This window comes from Lagenorhynchus albirostris, chromosome 7 (assembly GCF_949774975.1).
Source record: "Lagenorhynchus albirostris chromosome 7, mLagAlb1.1, whole genome shotgun sequence".
In the NCBI taxonomy this organism is placed as follows: Eukaryota; Metazoa; Chordata; class Mammalia; order Artiodactyla; family Delphinidae; genus Lagenorhynchus; species Lagenorhynchus albirostris.
This window is the reverse complement of record NC_083101.1, coordinates 12,194,472-12,210,500: the sequence shown is the minus strand read 5'-3', so window position 1 is coordinate 12,210,500 and position 16,029 is coordinate 12,194,472. Positions and strand designations below refer to the sequence as shown.

General features: G+C 42.1%; 1 protein-coding gene and 1 long non-coding RNA gene across 17 annotated transcripts in view; one reads left to right on the top strand and one right to left on the bottom strand.

Moving 5' to 3' along the window:
- Window positions 1-268: 268 nt before the first annotated feature.
- LOC132523374 (uncharacterized) lies at window positions 269-14,199 on the top strand. Of its 6 annotated transcripts, XR_009541506.1 has the most exons (7): window positions 269-3,042; window positions 5,921-6,120; window positions 6,230-6,325; window positions 7,603-7,693; window positions 7,863-8,109; window positions 8,251-8,453; window positions 13,869-14,199. It is a non-coding gene; the product is annotated as an uncharacterized LOC132523374 (long non-coding RNA). The 6 variants fall into 6 exon arrangements; XR_009541504.1 differs by having other exon boundaries at window positions 6,245-6,325; window positions 7,863-8,453; XR_009541507.1 differs by lacking the exon at window positions 7,863-8,109.
- The window catches only part of STRBP (spermatid perinuclear RNA binding protein), a 137,140-nt gene continuing 126,144 nt past the window's right edge, over window positions 5,034-16,029 (bottom strand). For 6 of the 11 annotated variants that reach the window (XM_060154389.1, XM_060154393.1, XM_060154395.1 and 3 more), the window contains 2 exons: window positions 11,933-11,977; window positions 8,455-9,423 (listed from right to left, as the gene is read on the bottom strand). In XM_060154389.1, the coding sequence (XP_060010372.1) occupies window positions 9,347-9,423; window positions 11,933-11,977 (122 nt within the window). In that variant the 3' untranslated portion in view covers window positions 8,455-9,346. Of the gene's footprint in view, window positions 6,072-7,545; window positions 7,982-8,454; window positions 9,424-11,932; window positions 12,621-16,029 lie in introns of those variants that run through there. The other 5 variants (XR_009541499.1, XR_009541501.1, XM_060154391.1 and 2 more) reach the window with 5 other exon arrangements.

Genomic DNA, 16,029 nt, shown 5'->3' with positions numbered 1-16,029 from the left:
CTTCCCTCCATACAACGCCTGGGGATCTCTCCGATGGCAGTTACTGGTTTGCATTTTATTACAGGGTTCAGTTACAGCACAAAAAGATGGTCTGTGGAAACAGACCCAACTGTGCAGCTGGCAAAGAAAACAACAAACAGGCCACCTGGCCCAAGGCTGGCCGGTCGGTAACCTTGCCCAGGAGCCAGGTTAGCGGGAGAAGGATGAGCCCGAAGTCTGGTTTCTTTTTTCCCACGGGGGGAGGGGAAGAAGAGGGGGGTCAGGGGGAGAGAGGTGGCTTTCTGCGTGTTTTGTCTCAAACCACACAGGACACATCCCAGAAGTCTGGAAGAAAGGTAAGTAGAACGAATGCCTCGTAAAGAGGAGAGGAAACTTGCCAGACAGTTTTAGGAAACAGGATAGCAGCAGCCTAGACTGTCGACACCAACCAGCAGTGGTGAGCACAGCGCCAGCAGGAGGGGTGGGCTCAGCCACGGACTAGCTGTGTAATTTTGGGCAAGTCATCTTGTCTAAGCCTCTATTTCCTCATCTGTAAAAGGAGAAAATTTCTAGATCCCACAGTTGTGGAGGAGCTCAAATCTCATCCCTAAGAAAGGGCTTCTGTTAACTCTAAAAACAGGAGAAATGCCATTTCTCCTGTGTGATTAAAAACTCACTTATCAGGAGCCACAGTGTTTTACCACAAATAAGCTGGTGGTTTGCAGAGGCCTCTTGGCTTCAATTTTCTTGTCTGTGCAGTGGTAACAACCACCCCTGTGCTGCAGCTTCTCTCAGTGGGACCATCAGGGCAGGGAACACAGCCACGGCCCGGAGAGAGCTCTGCTGGCATGCTACACGCGCACGTGCCATTCCCTCCGCAAGCCGCGGCTCAAGAACGCCTACAACCTGGGTTTACAAGAGGTTCCTTCTTCCTGTTCCGCCCCAGGATTCTGGCAGGTGGCTCAGAAAAACGGCAACTGCCAAGGCTGGTGGTGACGTGGGTTAGGGAAGAAGATCCTTCCCTGAAGAGGATTCTGCGTCCACCTCCACGGCCACCTAACCCTAAGCAGAGACCCAGCCAGCCCCAGTCTGCCGAGGAGCTGGTGAGGGGACCCCAGCCTTCCGTGAAGCCGAGTCCAGGGGACACTCCTGGCAAGCAGAACAGGCCACTGCAATCTGCCCCTCACCCCCATCTCTGCGCAGCACTTGCCCAGGGCCATCTCTCTGCACTCACACCCCAACCCTGGGCCACCCCTCTTCCTTTGACCCAATGAGCCCAGCCTCACCAGCTCTCCTTCAGAGTTTGGCTTAAATCTTTTAAGACATCCCCATCGCCAATCTCAGGCCAGATAGCGTGTACTCAGAAAGCATTAGCTAAATGAAAACGCACACCTCAATTTCTCATTGATATTCAAACAGAAAAACAAGCTTCAAATGCAAAAGCTTCCTCTGTTTATACAGCCACACCTCAGCCCTCCAGTCTATCTTTCCAGTTTGTTAATCTTTTCCAACGGCTCTAAAAGAAAACAGCCCTATTTTAGGCCAGGGTATCTGGTCTAAAATGACCTCAAGCCAAAGCCTAGATTCTAGCACGGGAGCCTGGGATTGGTTTGAGTCGGTGAGCTCCAAAGATCCTGCGACAGTGAGGCCCCTGGCTTGTGTTCAGGCCCTTTTTAGGCTCCATTCGACCTTGCCTCACTGCCCACACACCACCTTCCTGTCCCCCGATGTGCTTCCTCACCTTCTTTCCAGACTTCTAATCCTTGGCTGGTACAGCAGAAAAAGGCTCTGGCACTGGACAGAGCTGGATTTCATTCTTGACTCTAGCACTTAACTCTGAGCCTCAGTTTTTTCATCTGTAAAATAAGAATAATACCACCTTCAAAAAGGCTGAGAAATAAGAAAAATGTCCAAGTGCCTGGCACACACAAGGTACCAATTTTAGCATCTTTCTTCCCGCTCTCCTTTCTTCCATCCACTGCTGCCCACAGCCCAAAATGACCTAAACTGAAGGCCACTGTTAGCTACCTGGGACATTCAGCTGACATGTGAATGCAGAGACTGTTCTTCCAAACCACACAAAAGGATCAAGATAGGAGAAACTGCAACAAAGCAGAGAAAGACTAGGCTCCTAGGCAGCGCAAAGAGAATGCCCTCACTGCAGCAGGCTAATCCCGTTACCTCCTGGGGGCCGTAAGCAGCAAAAAGATGACTCAGGACCGCATCTCCAGCTAGGATATGCTAATCTGACTCTTAAACTGCCTGGGCAGATGGTGGCAGTCTCCACACTACCCACCAGCAGAGACAGCATAGTTTGCAGAAATAGCAAAGTTCTGCCAAGAAAGACCCTAAGACCCTCCTTAGAAGGACCAGGTAATTAAGGTGTTAACAACTGACTGATCAAGGCAAAACAAACAAAAGAACCCTCGATCGTTACTGAGGCAAGAATTCCACCCAGATGGCTACAGCTGAGGAATGGGGTCACGTCTGCCAGGACATCACTGACACACATATATCCTGGATTGAAGAAGCGCCTCTTGACTATAATGCAACTCTACCTTATTTGCCTTTAAAAGTAACACTCAGTCCTGTCTACACAGTTTTTATAACCTTAGAGCATCACAGAACTCGATCTGTATTCCCCACTCAGCTCACCTCTACCAGCAGAGAGGAATGCGGCCGCACACTTTTCTCCAGAGGTTCCGGAGGTCCACGTAGACACGTGCGAGCCAGAGACAGACAGGAAGATGCTCACCCTTTATTCAGACCAACCATCTCCTCATTTTTCTTTTTGCTGAAAAGCAACTTCCCAACTGTGTCCAGATAGATAAATGGGTATATGGACAGAGAGAGGGATGGATAGACAGGTATGTTTTTTTCTAAGATTAACAGGCAAGAGGGAGGCCTCAAGTGGTGTTAACTACAGATTTTTTTTTCCCCAGGGTGTTGCAGCAAACTAGAAGAGAGAAGCATCCAAGTCAACAGCCTTCTAAGCATGCCACCCGGTCTCCTCTTTCTTTTCTGTGATTTATAGCAACTTGCGTTCTACCTGCCAAATAAATGGTGAGCTCTGAATGTCAGATTCTGGGGCTAGCTGTAATCAAACACACACTCTTTTCTTACTAATGCACTGGCAGGAAACTTAGAATCAGCAGGTTGATAAGCTCAGCCCCTTTGAAGTTCCAAGCACACCTAAATCCCAAAGCAAGTATTACGAACCCCTGGCAACAGACTGCCCGATGATTAACTACCGCACAGAAACATGAGCATCTTCGTCCAGCACGGATCTGCAGCAGCCTCCCACACCAGGTCTCATCCAGTGTTTGCTTTGTACCTCCCGACTGACCCGAAGTTGCTAGAGTCCTCTCCCAAAGCCTGGAGTATCCCAAACCTGCCAACACTAAAGAACCCACGCCGCTCCCCCCGCCCCCCAGCAGGCCACGCACCTGCTTCTCCACTACATGCCAGCACAGCACAGCCTCCCGCACGTATTTTGTCACCTCAGCCAACCACAGTAAGAACGGTCAGCATTTACTGAGCACTTACTCTGTACCAGGTCCTATTCAAAGCACTCTGTGTATTAACTCAGAATCTAATTCCTAGGCCCCACAGGAATTTGCTGGAGGGAGAGAAATATACTCTGGCCCAGAGTCCCACATGGTTTCTAATCCCTATTTCTAGCTGTGCTATAAAGCTTACATAACCTAATTTGCATTATGCTGCTATTTTAAAAAAATCTCCAAAGATCACTGCTTCAAGCATCAATGGAAGCTGTTAGCTCTTACCTAAAATGATAATGTGGGAAAGGATATCTATTCTTACAACTAAGTCAACTTCAATTCTTGACTTAAAACAGACTTTCTGGAAGATGCTATTGGGAAAGGAAGGAACTTACATAAGAAGTACTAGCTCTGTGCTCTGTAAGTAACTGCTAGAGAGAAACACGTCAATATTGAACTCACCTCAGTGGTAGACAGCTTCCTGGCTCTGCAGGTTCACTTACCACCCATCTCCCTTCCCGGCCTCCTAGTAACACTGAGAAATCTCTGGTCAATGGATGGCATGGCCTCAGATGGTTTCAGAGTAGGAGTCTGAATACAACAGAACCTTTCTTGTTCTGGGTGACTTCAGAGGGACCACCCCCATCCCAGCACCACCAGGGAGGCACTGGCATACGCTGAATGGAAGTTGCAGGAAGACCACTCACAGAGCAGGCTGTCTTCAGCTTTAACTGCTCTCAATGTCCCTGATTTTTAGGGCTCTAGATTGCTAGAAATCTAACTGTTGGGGTTGGGGGAAAGGGGGCAGATCTCCTTAGTTCACTCCTGTAACTCACTACTGAAGATTTACCTCCAGTGCAGTTATTAATGAAACCCAAGAAACAGGGAAATGATAATGAATGATTGATTATAAGAGTAAAATTTCCCTCACTCGTCATCAAAAAATGTGGTCAGTGTTTAAATTAACCACTTTGGTTCTTTGCTACACTATAAAAACTAGTTTTAAAGGACTGGGCTCTTTGTTATTCATTTCATTCACTGCACTTATGTGGATAGAGGTCCATGAACATAAACCAGAGTTGGTTTCAGGCTCTCAAAACTGCCAGGGAAATTTAAAATGAGTGAATTTCCAAATGATGCCCATTTTCAGTGATGTCAGGGGGCCCATATTATTAAATAATTTATAAATAAACTATTAACTAAGTAAATTATCTTCTGACACTGCTAATGCATTATTTGGCTCCCAACCTAGGATATTTACAATAGGCCCAATTCCACCAACAAGGAGACTCTCCGACTTAAAAGGTTTCCACTGGGCGGAGCCTGTTTTGCTAGAGAAGAACCTGTCCCGTAAGGGGCACTTGGCTGTTTGATCAGGACTGGAATGTACTTGGTACTAGTCAACTAGACCTCACTCAGCCTTTTATAGATGCCGAAGCCACATTCAATGTACATACAGATTCTGTATGGGAAAAAAGTTGTTCCAGCAACCTTCAAAGTTAGCAATAAAAAGAAAACTACTACTTAGAGACAAATATAAAACATAAACTTCATTTTAATCAATCTATCTATCTATATATATATATATATATATATCAAGTACAACCTTAGCACAGAACATCTAACACATATGAAATGCATTTATGGAATGAATACACGTAACGAAGAAGCAAATCCTTTTAAAAATATTTGGCCTAACCCTCACATCTTTTAAATGAACTCCATGACGGTTGAATCAGGTGGGAAATAAATCATCTATCTAATCTGGAAAAGAAAGATGAATTGCCTTACATCTATTTGGTCTCTGCACACCAGGTATTTACCATTCTGAGTCTTGCCATAATTGATTCTGCAAATACTTAGCTTAGTCAATTTTATATTTTTCCATAGTTACCTTAATAGTTTGGTTTTTTCATTTGCTATTGCTTTTTTTTTTTATGGCTTCTTGCTGCTGTTGTATTAGGGCATACAACACAGATCAGAGATACTCATTTCTCAGAGAAGTCTCTCTCCTTGAGAAATTGGCACTTGGATCCTCAGCTTATGTAACAGCTACATATAAATGGGTCCTACCAGCACTGTTACCAATCTTGCTGCTTATGAAATTCCAGCACTTTTTGCCCTGACGTAAAAATCTTCTTAGGTGAACACTTCCCACCACCAAATTCTTTTATTTAAACAGGTAAGTGTGTGTAATTCGCATATACGTTATAAGTTTCTATACACATACACACACTTAACTCAAAAGTGAAATGTCTCTCAAAGAGAAAGTAATTATAAGGGTATTAAAAACAAAATGCTGAAAATAACTATTTCACATTTAGATCATTAAAAATGTTAAAGTAATGTGATGAGATAAGACCTAAGAGATCAAATACATCATATATGATTGTCATATATGCATGTTGTGTTCATCGATTTTTAATTTTCTCTTTAATCAGAAAATAAAAGCGCTTACCTTTGTATACTGAGACCACAGCTTACAGTCACTATATCTCAGCCTATTTTATACAAGTGATATGGCTACGAAGGTCCAAGGAGAACGAGAATAAAGTGAGATAAACGTGCTGAAAACTGCTTAAAAGTATTAACCTGAAATACACAGAGGATCCAACACCAGTTTTAAAAATACATTAACGAGGTATTCCCAGCTCTTCAATTAATAATGGTGAATGACTGATTCATGATTTTCAAACATTCACCCAAATTTTAAAAAAGAAGAAAAGGCTAATACCAGCAAAATCTATCAGTGGTTTGTTCCCCAGGTTAACAATTTGAGAGAGACTACAAACGACTCCAGGAGCCCTGGCTTCCCCGCACCATGCACTGCATCTAGTCAGCATGAGGTATGTTGGGAATCTATTGGACCAATTACCTTGCACAAGAGATGGGGTGCTCCCACAGCCTCAAGAAACATGGCTGCAGGCCACCTCCCTGGCTGGGTGCCAGCCCCCATGCAAAGAATATGGCTTCAAGGAGGACCCCTATCTCTGAGGAATTATAATAGCGCTAACTGACGCAGTCAGGAATGCAACTATTCAGTTTATGTGCTAAAAAAGTTTAAAAACTGTCAGAAGATAGCACAGCTCATACACTAATTCTAAGTTCTACATTGGTTTGTAGACTCCCCGACGAGAGACTAGGCTAGGAGGGGCTAAGTATATCTAGATATTGCTAGGTTTCCAAAGGAAAAGTTTTCAAACAGACACCGTGGCTCTGAATAAAGTATTGCTCTTCTTTAAAATGCTCATTCACTGCTTTCCAAAAGGAGGTGTCAGAGTGCTGTGTCTGAAAGCTGGAAAGCCTCAGGGGGTCACATTGCTCTTAAGACTAAGACATAGAAATTGCCATTTCAAGCCAGACAACCTGATGGTTCTAGAAGTCAGAGAAGAAATCTTGAGGGCCCAAGTGAATAATAAATGGTGCGACGCTCAGAGGCTGGCAATAGGGGCTGTCAATGAAAAAACCACCTACAGTGGAGAAAAGAGCAGAGAAGCAAAACTTTATGTTAATTTCACAGAATTTGGTGAAGCCAAAAGCTTCATTTATATTTCTCTGCTCTTTCAGCTGTAAGTGGAATTTTCATTACAAAATGAAGGGGTGGGAAGGGTAAAGGGGGTGGGGGTAGGGGGAGGACACTTAATTCATTACAAGATTTAAACAGTTGAACTTGCATGGTTACCACTTCTAACAAAGGACTGACAGCTCAATTATTTTAAGTAAAGCAGAGAAATGTAAAAGTTTGCAGCAACTGGGCAGGTTTACAACATGGTTAGTAACTTCCAACAAACAACAACAACAAAAAAAAAGACTTGGTAGAAACCATTTGAAATGACTGCCATCATGTTGGAAAACAGCACAGCTCCATTTTCACCATTATAGAAGGGTTGAGTTATGAAGCTGAGTCAGCTACTTCAAAAGAATTTTCTAAAGAGAAATCTCCAAAGAGATTCCAACTTGGAATGCAAATTTGACAATCAATTTCAAATAACAATACAGCTGCAGCTGCCAATTAATAGTATTCCAAAAACAAAGAGGACTGTTTGTAAATATTTAATTAATAAAAAATGGACACTACCAGCCATGCTTTTTCTTCTCAGTGATGGCTCTGTTTCATCCATAGGTCAGCAAAACGAATCAATGAAACATGAAAACTCCCAGCTGAGATGGGCCCTCTTGTGTACGTCTAGCCACTAATGCACAGGATGAGAATGGTAAGTTCACAGCTACTTCCAGCAAGTGATGAGGTTTTATTAAAGTATCACCCACCACTAATAAAGACAAAAGGTCAAGGAGCAGCAGTAACAAGCATGGTGTAAAAATTTTATTTCTGATAAGTAACACTAACATTTGTTTTAAACGATCTGTTTCATTCTCATTTAGCGGTCCCAAAGAAATCTGGTACATAAATTTGCCGTATTTTGTGAAGCCCATTCTCAGCGACGGGTACTGTTCAGCTCCAAAAACCAGAAATGAAGAAAGACGAGGAAAGCTAATTCATACTAAAAACAGACATTTTTAAGACACAGAACTTGTAAATATCAACATGGGACCACACTGTTGCCTTCATGGGGGCGAGTACCTTAATAAAACCATTACCTTCTAGTAACATCATAGGCTTCCAAACAAGGTGAGAATGCAAGTGGAAGACTTAGGTCTGCACCCTTTACAGAACAACACAATGTTACCAACTGATCATTTTTCACCAGCTTAATCAGGTGTCTTAAAAAATAAATGCTGACCCATGGCTGAAACCTGTCACTTTTCACAGCAGCACTCAACAAGAACTGGGACAATCGAAGAGCAAGTTTTTATGGGGACCCTGTTGCTGCTTTAGATTCTGATGTAATTGAAGAGGATAAGAGACCCTTCAAAGAATCCCAGAAAAATCGCTAATCTTCTCTCTGCATGAAAAAAGCCAGGGAGTGAACACAGTATCTTACAGAGTGAAGAAGGCCACAAGAACAAGAGAGGGTGATTGATCAATTAATTTATTATTTTTTAAAACTTGGAAATTCGGAAACTAAAATAATCACATTCCTCCTTCCCCATCTCTGGGTAGTGCCATCATTTTAATAAGCAATGCTCAGATAACAGAGTAAACCTTTATCATGGGGATGCCCTCGTACAGCAGGAGTACAAAGGGCTTACAAAGTAAATAGACTGTGGCTCAAACTAACAATCGCCTTTGCTTTGTTTTATCAGTTTGGTTACAAATGAATGGGTTTCTAGGGCTAAGTTATTATTAGTTTTCAATTCTTTATAATTTGATACCAAAACATATCAAAAATAATAAGCTAAAACAATATTCAAACCCATATTTTATTGGCTTTAATTACACACTTCAATATTTACAAAGTTAAAGTTTAAATGAAAAGTCTCTATTGTATTAAAAAAAATAACTACAGCCCGAATTAACGTGCCCTGGGGCAAATACATATCAATCAGCTAAGCATCAGTGACTGCATCAGGAACCAGGCAGTACTCTGTGTTACAACAAAGCAGTTTATTTGTGATCAGTGTTTGAGACTCTATACATCCTTCACGAATTTAATTTTACATAATCTGATACTCCTCTTAAAACTTAAACTTTGAACTGCTAGACTTATTTCCCTAGAACAGAAGGGCTGGTATAAGTTATTTTCCGGAAATGAGGTACCGTTTCACAGAACTAGTTTCTTTTTGTTTGTTTGTTTTCAAGTTTTAGAGAACTAAATTTGCGTTTGTTAAAATCAAAAAGTAGGAAAGATGTTCTTTACAAATAATTTTGATCAAGTATGTGTTCAAAGAAAGCAGGATAAAAAGGCTTTTTCTCTAACATTCTGTATGTACTGTATTGTTCAATAGGAATTAGCTTCTGTCATTTGCTAAAAGAATGAGTAGTGGGGAACAGGATATGTTGGGAATTTCATAACGGGTAACAGAACCATTCTCTTGGGTAAACCTACAGAGAAAAGAAACGGAGAGGACTCCAAATAAGTTTAATAATCCAATAAAAATTTCAGGTTAAAAAAGAAAAAGAATCTTACAGTAATTATCATTAACCTTTTCCAGATTAGTCAGTCAACATGTACCATTATGGAAGAGGCCCACAAACTTTGAAGTTACTCTTAATATTTTCCACTCAAAATTAAGATGGCTACATCATAGGAAGAAGGATATTCAAAAAGGGATTTCATCTGAGTGAACTGTCATGAATTATAAAGCTCAAAAGCAATGCTATTGATTAATATTCTGAAGTGACTCTCAATTTGGCACATCACATATTACAGGAGAAACAGGGACGGTCAAGATTCACAGCACAGCTTTCTGTGCAGGCCTCAGATCCCCAGAAAGACAGTTCCAACTGGAGCCGTGACCAGGTGTTTACCTTGGCTACTGCCAATATTGGCATGGCAAATCTGGAAAGATTAATTACTTGCTTAATTTTGTAATTAATGAGTTCTTGTGGCCTCACAAACTTCTGCATACTCAAGCATGATTTGAAATCTGATCCTTATTTCTATTCTAATATTTAAGCTCTGGAGAAATCACAAAGCAGCAACAGCAGGTACTCGAGGGCACCAGATGATCAGAGGGAAGTTACCCCACATGCAACAGCTTTACAAAGGCCAAAAGACATATTTACCTTACAGCCAAAAGAAAGCATCGTTTTAGTAGGTTGGCATCACAGTAACATTTAAAAACCAAATCTTTTATGTGAAAAATGGGGGCATTACATTTCACCAGCTTTGGAAGTCAGTTATATGGCGCATGGGAGCCTTCTGAAGGGGGGCTCAGAGGCCGTGGGGTGAGAGCATAATGTTAGAGAGGGAAGAACAAGAGAGAAAAACTAAAAAGACAGGAAAAACGTGAATGTGCCTTAGAGCCTAGATATACAAGTGTTTTAAAGAAAAAAATTAAGCTGTAGCAAACCTGTACTAAAGAACATGGGACTTACTATGTCTAAAAGAAAGACACGGACTTCAGGACCTGCCCTAGGAGGCAGACGCTTTGGCTCTCACACAAGACATATTACAATGAGTCTAGTGAGTCAAAATGTATTTGGATAAACTGACCAGACCTAATTCACAGGAAGGATGAGGTGGTCAGGGTATCCAGAAGTTGGCTGAATGGTAAAAGCAAATTGCCAAATCAAAAGGAGCTAGAGAGCCTGAATTCAGAAGGAACTCTAAGTGATAGCATATTCTTGGATGGGGAGGCCCTGGCCAATCCTGAATGTGTCAGTGGAGACATTCAGTTAAGGAAGAAACTCCAGACTCTGCTCTCAGCCTTAGAGGAAACTCACCCCAAACGTCTGAGCCTTCCAGCTTCTCCACATCTTTCCAGGATGTAAATTATCTATCTTAATGGGGAAAGCGGTCAAACTGTTCACTTTCTACTTATTTCTACAGCTAGGAAATCAGATGAAGCTTCAGTTTAGCAGTGTCTTAAAGACCCATAATTTTCATCCAAACAAAAATGGGAAAGCTGATGCATGAAGAGAAAAAGCATAATGGAAGGTCTGAGGCTCGTGTGGAGGACTAACGCCACAAGTAGCAACACAGTCCAGGGCCTTCTCTTCTGTGTGCACACACACCCAGCCTGGGGTCGCACTGCTGCACACACACGTGTGCACCCGCCCACTCTTACACTCACATGCATTCTCTCACATGTGTGCACACACACTCGCGCTCTTTTTTCTCTCAACGGCAAACATCCTATAGATGGCCAACTCTATACCACACAGCACCCGAGTTAGGAAAAATGCCTAAGAGAGCATATCACTGACTCCAAACCTACTGCCTCCATTGCCACATAAACCTCATTCAAAAGTTATCCAAAGGGCCACTGAGGTTCATTTCCGCATCTGCCTTTGTTTTTTATTTTTGGAGGGAGAGGAGCTATTCCTATGATTTTCTCACTGTACTACACAGACCTTCTGCAGTAAGCACTTCAGTAACTGCTGCAGATACCCCCTCATCACCCTCTAGGACCTGTTCACTACACCTCTACAGAAAAATTCATGAAAAAGGATGACAGCTATGAATTTGAAGTGAGCACTTCCTATCTCTAACTCAAATCACCTAGAGTTCACAAACCAGAAACTTAAATGTAGCTCTATAACTGGCAGGCAGCCAAGCTAGAAACTGAGTATGGCCCTTCAGTAGCCTTTGAATGGAGTATAAGTTGGCTGTAAGAAGAACTACTTAAAATATTTAATTTCAATATGGTCAGAAACAGGCAATTAGAACAAGCAGTCCTTCAATCAGGCAAAGCAGAGAGAAGAGCAACTCCAACCAAACCAAGAACCACAAGGTTGTGGCATTTTCAACGGGAATTTAAGTTGGGTCACTAGAATAAGTAGGTCTGAGATCCTCCAATTCATTTAAAGAAACCCTAGATACAAACTGTGCTTTGGACTGCTGTACAGAGTGGCTTAAGAGGAGAAATCAGTAAGACGGTGTACATACCATAGGCAGGGGCAGCTGTGCTGTAACCATATGGTGTTCCATAGCCTGGTGCAAAGAAGGAGAAAGCACATCAGTCCAGGAAAAAGGGCAGAGTCAGCGCCAGCCCGATTCACAAGGACCACCCGGCCCGGCGCCTTGGGCCCCAAGGGCTCCTTCCAGGTGCTGGCTCAACCAGAACCCTTCCCAGAATGGCCCGAGTCCACCGAGATTCCTCCATGCCTATGCAGAGTGGAAGCTTTTTACTACGGCCTACCAAGCTCTCCTGACCTACCAGAATATCCTGTTTCTTTCTCACTACACTTACCACATTGTATTATAATTATCAACCCTTTGTCTGTGTTCCCCCCTAGAATGGCAGAGACTCAAGTCTTATACATCTTTGCAACACTTGAACCTAGCAGAATGTCTGGCATATAGTAACCACTCACACATTTAATTTGTTCAACAAAAGAATACTTAGAACCACTCAAGTTACCAATTTCTCACAGTTGGAAAATAGGAATTTCCAAGTCTTTTTTTCAGAAAGCAGTGACAGAGCAGGCTAAAGCCTCAACTGCCACTGAAGAGGGCGCACAGATCAGGCTGTGGGCTCGAGGGCAAGGTCCATGTCTTGTTGAAATCCGAATTTTGGGCCCCAGCACAGGGTCTCTCAGTAAATGTTGTTAAAATTGCCATTAGCATCTGGTGCCTATGAAGAAGGCTCATATTATCAATAAAGTACAAAGAACACAAAAGTTTTTGAACCATTTAGTTCTGGCACTAGTTTCTTATATGTCCTTAGATATGTAACCTCTGAGTTGCCACTTTCATCTATAAAATGGGAAACCCTCCAAGCTACTTTATAGTTTTAAAGGGATTAGAAATACTACGTTAATAGAAATGACAATCTTTAATCTTTCAGTAAAATGACTTTAAAACATATAACTACTAAATCACTTGGGTAAATCTCTAGGAAAAACTGGTTTCTAAAATAGAACAAGGGCACAAAATCTACATGGGCCCTTCACATTGTACCCAAAACAAATCAAGCTTTTTTACTTTACAGCCCCTTTTTCTATAATCATTTCTGCCGCTAGAATGATTTTTTTTTCCTTCTTCTCTAGCTGACCAACTGCAACTCATCCTTTAGGTATCTATCACCTCCTCTGTAAAGTCCCCCAGGCTTGCTGTTCACTTTGCCCACCCCATGTCACAGCTTGCATCATATCACACGGTACTTTCTCAAGTGTCTGTTCCTACCCCATGTGACCCCGAGCATTCACAGGGGCAGACGCTAAGTGTTGGTCATCTTTGAATGCTCAGATCTAAATCTCTTGTTTGAGATAAAACATTCAAATATATGTTGAATAAGTAAATTGCTTTTGGGGACTAACTGAAACATTTTCTTAGAGATAAAGTTTTTCACTTTTTAGTCTATACTTAAGTCATATAAAACTGCGGGTTGTACAACTTAGTCTTTAGTGCTCACTAAATCATATATTTCAAGAGGACACAAGGCAGCTGAAATAAGCAGTAGGAAATATACAGTAGGAAAAGTATCAGAAGCCAAAAAAAAAAAAAAAAAAGATTAATGCTTAAAAAAGAAGGCTGTATATCAAATCTATTCCAGGAAAAGGTAGCTGGTTGGCTAAGGCTACAGTTTCAAACGTTTTACTAAAACCTCCTTAAAGAGATGAAACTATAACAACTAAGCTGGCCACTCATGAGGCCACTGGGGTTCTAATCCTGACTTCACATCTCACTAAGGTGACTCTGAATTGCACCTGCTATTTAACCTCTCTGAGCCTCAGTCTTCTGCAGAAACTGATGGCAGAGGAATGTAATTAAATAACATATGTAAAAATACTTACTACACTCCCTGCTGCACAAAATACACTCTGCAAATGGCATATAGCCTATTCATAATCCAAACTGACCTAATCTGAATCTTCTCTAGGCTATAAAAGAACTTCCTTTTTAAAAGCTTCAGAAGACAGGCCTTTCACAGAGGTCAGTGCAATGATGTAAGAGAGAAGCTACTACAGAGCAGAGAGGCAGACAGCAGGATTCCTCTCACAATCACTGCCACTAGCTGATGGCTGCTGACCCCTCGGGCGTGAGGGAAACGTCCCATGGCCCAGCAGCTGGACAAAACTGGACGAGCACGTCACCAAAGGCAAGAGAGTTCACCTCAGTAACCTGCCTACTACTGTTTAATGAAAGCTGCTTCCTTTAAATAAGACATGAAATGAGGCAAAAATAAATAAATAAATAAATTTCCATAGAAATAGTGAGATGCACAGAAAAATGTCTTAATTTTGGACACACAAAAAATACCAAACTGTAACCACCCTCTTACACTGTCTTTCAGCGCTCTCTGTCTCCTTCAATGGTGCCGCCATCCAACCTACTTCCTCCAGCATAAGATCCTGGGAGGGACCTGAAACCTCACTCTGTTTCGTTCCCCACATTCAATCCATCAATTCTGCTTCTGAAGTTCTTCCATCTGCTCACTTCATGACCCCCATCTACTTCCCTACACCCCCTGGAGATCCCTCCACGGCCTCTAGTCTAGTTTCTGAGCTTACAAAAACCTTCTACTTTGTCTTGGCATGCTGACTTCTATCCTTACAAGCCATTCTTCATGCTACAGAGAGTGATCTTTACAAATAAAGTCTGAAAGTCTTATCTCCTTACTCCTCTTAGAACCCTTCACGACGTCCCCCGTACTTAGGTGCTAAGACCAAAATCCAAACCACAGCCTCCAGGACAGGACTGAGCACCCACTTTAGCCCAAATTCCCCCCACCCCCTCCCCCTTCACCCACACCCAGTGCTCTCCACACTACAGACATGTTGGCCTCCTCCTAATTCTTCAAATGAGCCAAGTTCCCTCCTACCAGCACCATAGGGTGCTGAAGTGCTATTCCCTCTGTGTGAGGTGTTCTTCTGTCCCAATCTTCTCTGAGTTAACCCCTACTCATTCTTCAAAGCTCAGTTCAAGTGTCACATCTTCAGGGAAACCTTTGAGTCCCCGACAGACTAGACCAGGTTTCTCTGTCACATTCCCTCACAGCATCGTGCCCCTCTCCTTCATCACAGCAACTCAGTCAGTCGTGAGTATTCCATTAGTATGTTTCACCTTTAGACCAAACACTGCAGGAGAACAAAATCCATGTCTGCTGTGTGTCAAAGCAGGCACACAATATTTGAATAAGAGTACACATTGTTTATATGACACATCTTTGAGCTATGCCCCTACTGGGATCAACTTCTAGAAGCTTAATTCCAAAGCCACATCATCCACAGAACTTCCCAAAAAGCCTATTCTAAGTCTTTCTTAGAAAAAAAAAAAAAAAACCACAACCTAAGTGAACTTCTTAAGAGTGTTATGCAAAAAAATAATGACAGGATAAGACCCAATCTTTATGACCATTTCATCCTGATCAACAACTACTAGTGGTTTAGTTGTCAAGTTCAAAGTTCCATACTTGCAATATTACAGAGAATTTGATTTTCATGAGACAGAGGTACAGCTACTGCTGAGATGATACAAGGATCAGAAGAGAAGGCAAGCAGAGCGCATCTTTTCCCATCTTCCTCAAGCCATGTGGTGAAATGGAAAGAATATAAACTTTGGAATTAGAAACACCGACATTCAAATCTTTGCTCTGCTGTTTACAAGATGTCTCACACTGAGCTAGTTGCCTTACCTCCCTAAAACTTAGTTTCCTCACCCAGAAAAATGGAAAATATTTCTACTTGAGGAAACACTGTGAAGATTAAAAACAATTAAGTGAAATCATTTATATGAAAGTATCTAGTGTATACTCAGCTCTAGATAAGTAAGTTCCCCCTTTCCTCTTTTTGTACTTCTTTAGCCCCTGATGGTTCCCCAACATAGAGTTAAAGAAATGCTAACATCGCCAGGCTTCACACCAATTAAGTAGCTCTTACCAGCCATTTTTCTCACCTGTGATACCCAATCTGTCATCTATGTCCCCACCGAATACACTCTGCTCAGGTATCCAAACTCCCAATCTGTGGAATATCTTTGAGCTCATATCTCATTGTCAAAATATGTCCCCTCAACCAAGCGCAATACTCCTCATCTGTCAC